At 45.2% G+C, this 3,179-nt stretch overlaps 1 protein-coding gene across 1 annotated transcript; it reads right to left on the bottom strand.

Moving 5' to 3' along the window:
• Positions 1-1,060: 1,060 nt before the first annotated feature.
• Positions 1,061-2,936, bottom strand: LOC121718476 (GTPase IMAP family member 1-like). The gene is made up of 3 exons (XM_042103488.1): positions 2,921-2,936; positions 1,622-2,256; positions 1,061-1,282 (listed from the first exon to the last, which is right to left on the bottom strand). Exons 1-3 carry the CDS (start codon positions 2,934-2,936, stop codon positions 1,061-1,063), a joined length of 873 nt encoding a protein of 290 aa, XP_041959422.1.
• Between the last annotated feature and the right edge of the window lie 243 nt (positions 2,937-3,179).

The raw sequence follows: 3,179 nt of genomic DNA, 5'->3' as shown, positions 1-3,179 counted from the left end.
TCCTTTTCATCTGTAAGTCGCTTTGGACACAATCCATAATTGTTTTTTTGGTGGCATTACAAGGCCAAAATATCTGGTCATATCCTTAACAAAAAACAAACTTTTTTTGAAAGTAAAATGCATCGTTCAGCGGTCAAAGTGTATGAGTAGATGCTTACTTTATTCTGAGGAGGAGTTCAAGGGTGTCTAAAGTATAAAAAAGAAAGGATCCCTCACCTTTTAATTAAAAAGGTCTGTTTCTAACTCCTCCTTCTCCTACTTTGCTCTGAAGAAATAAAATGCAGGAAAACCAATGTGATTCAGTAGGCCTACTGTGTAAATATGATATTACAGAAATACTGTACTGCCCATGGCATGTAGGAAGGTGGTTCATGTCCCAATGCATATTAAATCCCTTTTAGAGGGCATTTAGAGGTCCCTTAATAGGCCAAAAAAAGCTGAGACACAATGTTGTGAGACACCTCTTCTCAGTTTATTGATTAGTTTACAGCGACTCATTTTTGGAGAAAAGTTGATCATTGTTCATCCTTAGTCATTAATGTTATACATCATAGATTTAGGGAGATATTAGACTCTCATCCGTCGAAATGGCTGATTTAGCGGGGGCTCATAGGCTTAAATAACAATTATTATTAAAGTTTATTTAGGTAGTGACAGATACAGAATAATGATTTTGAACATTTTTTATCTTTACCCACACAAACACATCAACAAATGGTAAAGTATGTAGATAGTTTAAAAATTGAACGCATGTATCAAAGATGCTTTTTTTTTACTTAAACACCTGAATCTCAAATGGAATGAATGAAGATCACACACACACACACACACACACACAAAAAACCCCTCCCCCAGACACATGACACAACTCCATTGATGACAAGTTCAAAACCCGGATGTCCCGCCCTCACCGGAAATCAAATACCTTGCCGGAAGTCCCGCCTTAATCAACTGGAAGTCCCGCCCACCTGTCACTTTTTAATTTAATTGAGATAAGAGGAAAGGCATGTCTTATATTCTCTTATACCTCTATTTGATTGTCTGTATCTATCTATCTAGTTTAGCGTTTGAAAAAAGGCGCCATGAAGGACCCTGCTACTGCAGCGCACCTCTCTGCCATCCACCATGCGTCCTGCTGCTGCTGCCGTCCTCCTCTGGCCACCTGCTGGCTCTCCTCCTTACTCGGCCGCTCCATCTCCCTGCGTCTCCTCTCCAGCACCAGCCTCTGCGTCTCCTCCTCCTGTCTCTCCCTCTCCACCTCCAGTCTCCTGGCCACCTCCTCCTGCTGCCTCTTCACCTCCTCCTGCTGCCTCTTCACCTCCTCCAGTCGCTCCCTGATCTCCTCCTGTCGTCTCTCCTCCTCCTCCAGCCTCCTCTTCTCCTGCTGCTGTCTGTTCTTCACCTCCTCTAATCTCCTCCTCTCTCTCTGCATTCTCTCGCTCTCCTCTCGCTGCTTCCTCCTCCTCTCCCGCTCTTGAAGCTCCAGCTGCTCCTTCTTTTTCCTCTCCTCCTCCCGTCTCTTCTTGTCCTCCTCCTCTCTCCTCTTCGCATCCTGTCTCATCTGCCGTTTCATCTCCATCTCTTTTCTCATATCCCCCCATTTTCGCTCTTCTTTCCCCACCACAGCACTCGCGTCCTCCCTTTCTGCTTCAGCTTTCTTCTGTGCCGCCAGGAACTTGTCAGTCGCGTAGTGCCCCCCTCCCCTCTTCTCCGCCATGGCCCTCACCTTCTCCAGCAGCTCCGTCACCTGGCACGCTTCGATCTCCGCCTTGCTGTTCACAGCGTGGCACCCTCCCCCGCAGCGTCCGATCAGGTCCCGCACTTCCTGTCGCGACAGGAAGCTGTCCCACTCCCGCCTCGTGACCCTCTCCCTCCTGGTGAACAAAACCACAGTCATCCTCAGGGCGTCCTCGCCCAGTCTCTGTCCGATCCACTCCACGGCTCCGGTCACCTCCGCCGAGAGAGGCCTGCCGAGGGGGACGACCAGGAGGAAGGCGTGGGGTCCCGGAGCGGCCGCGCACATACACTGCTCCAGGTCTTCTCCGCTCGGTCGACCGCCGTCGCTCGGAGATGAACTCATCAGAAACCTCGGAGTGTCAATCAGCGAGATGCTCCTCCCTCCGATGATCTGTGTCTGCATGGAGCTATTCGTGGTGGCGCACTCCGGGAAGACGTCTCGGCCCAAGATGGCGTTTGCGGCGGTCGTCTTTCCTGCTCCAGGCAGACCCAGCAGTACCAGTCTGAAGGCAGCTGAACCTGACGCAGAGCAGAAAGAGCTGAGTTAGTGCTTAACACTCTCACTCACAGAACACTCAGTTAAGATCCAATTTATATTACATATCCTTAGGAACTCTTGTCATTAATAGTTAATTATTTAACACAATTGCAGAGGTTTGTTTACATATTGTGTTTTTCCTACATGTTTTCTTTACATACTGTTTGTGACATAACTATCCATTGTACAGATTAGATATTGTATGCACTGTAAAGCAAATCTGTAGACTGTAGAAAAACCTTTTTTTTATATTTCATTTAATTCCTTAAATCCCTGAATTTCCCCTTGGGGATCAATAAAGTATCTATCTATCTATCTATCTAATTTGCTTTATACGGGTGTTTTCCATATTTGTAGTTCATACATTGCATTGGGGGAGTAAGTGCCATCACAATCAAGGTTTTTGGAGTGACAGGCAGCCATAAAGATTTTGCTTTAGTTTCACCATTCACAGACTTTTTATAGCTACAGTTGGCAGTGATAGATAAACTATTTTGGATTGCTTTGGATTGCTAGGATGTAGGGGTGTAGTCTGATAAATTGATGAACTCAAATATCAATGTCACCAAACATGTCAACAGAAAAAGATAACTTTTTCTTATCAATATAAAGCCTTTTGTATTGTAAAATCAGGCTAGAACTCACCACTTGAAGAAGCCATCTCTCCTTGAGGCCTCAACCGTGTAGTAAGGCTATGTTTACAGGAACCTGTCAAAAGAATAACAAAATGTATCCAGATAATGACAAATCAACGTTGAGAGAATATTAGCAACACTAATTATTTTAAGGTACAAAAAACTCTTTGGTGAGTTTTTTAACAACACTAATGTGATGGGACCCATAACCAGAGGAGTCATAGACTAGGTATAGGCCGACGTAATACATACGTTAGTCAAAATGCAGC

Source organism: Alosa sapidissima, chromosome 9 (assembly GCF_018492685.1).
Source record: "Alosa sapidissima isolate fAloSap1 chromosome 9, fAloSap1.pri, whole genome shotgun sequence".
NCBI lineage: Eukaryota > Metazoa > Chordata > Actinopteri > Clupeiformes > Clupeidae > Alosa > Alosa sapidissima.
The sequence above is the reverse complement of the archived record's forward strand: the minus strand, read 5'-3'. Positions and strand labels throughout refer to the sequence as shown.

Excerpts from the sequence above, each read along its gene's own strand:
- LOC121718476 (XM_042103488.1), bottom strand. Across the intron at positions 1,283-1,621 it reads GGGAGGACGCGAGTGCTGTG|GAGGAGGTGGCCAGGAGACT; the intron begins GTGGGGAAAGAA and ends AAGAGGCAGCAG.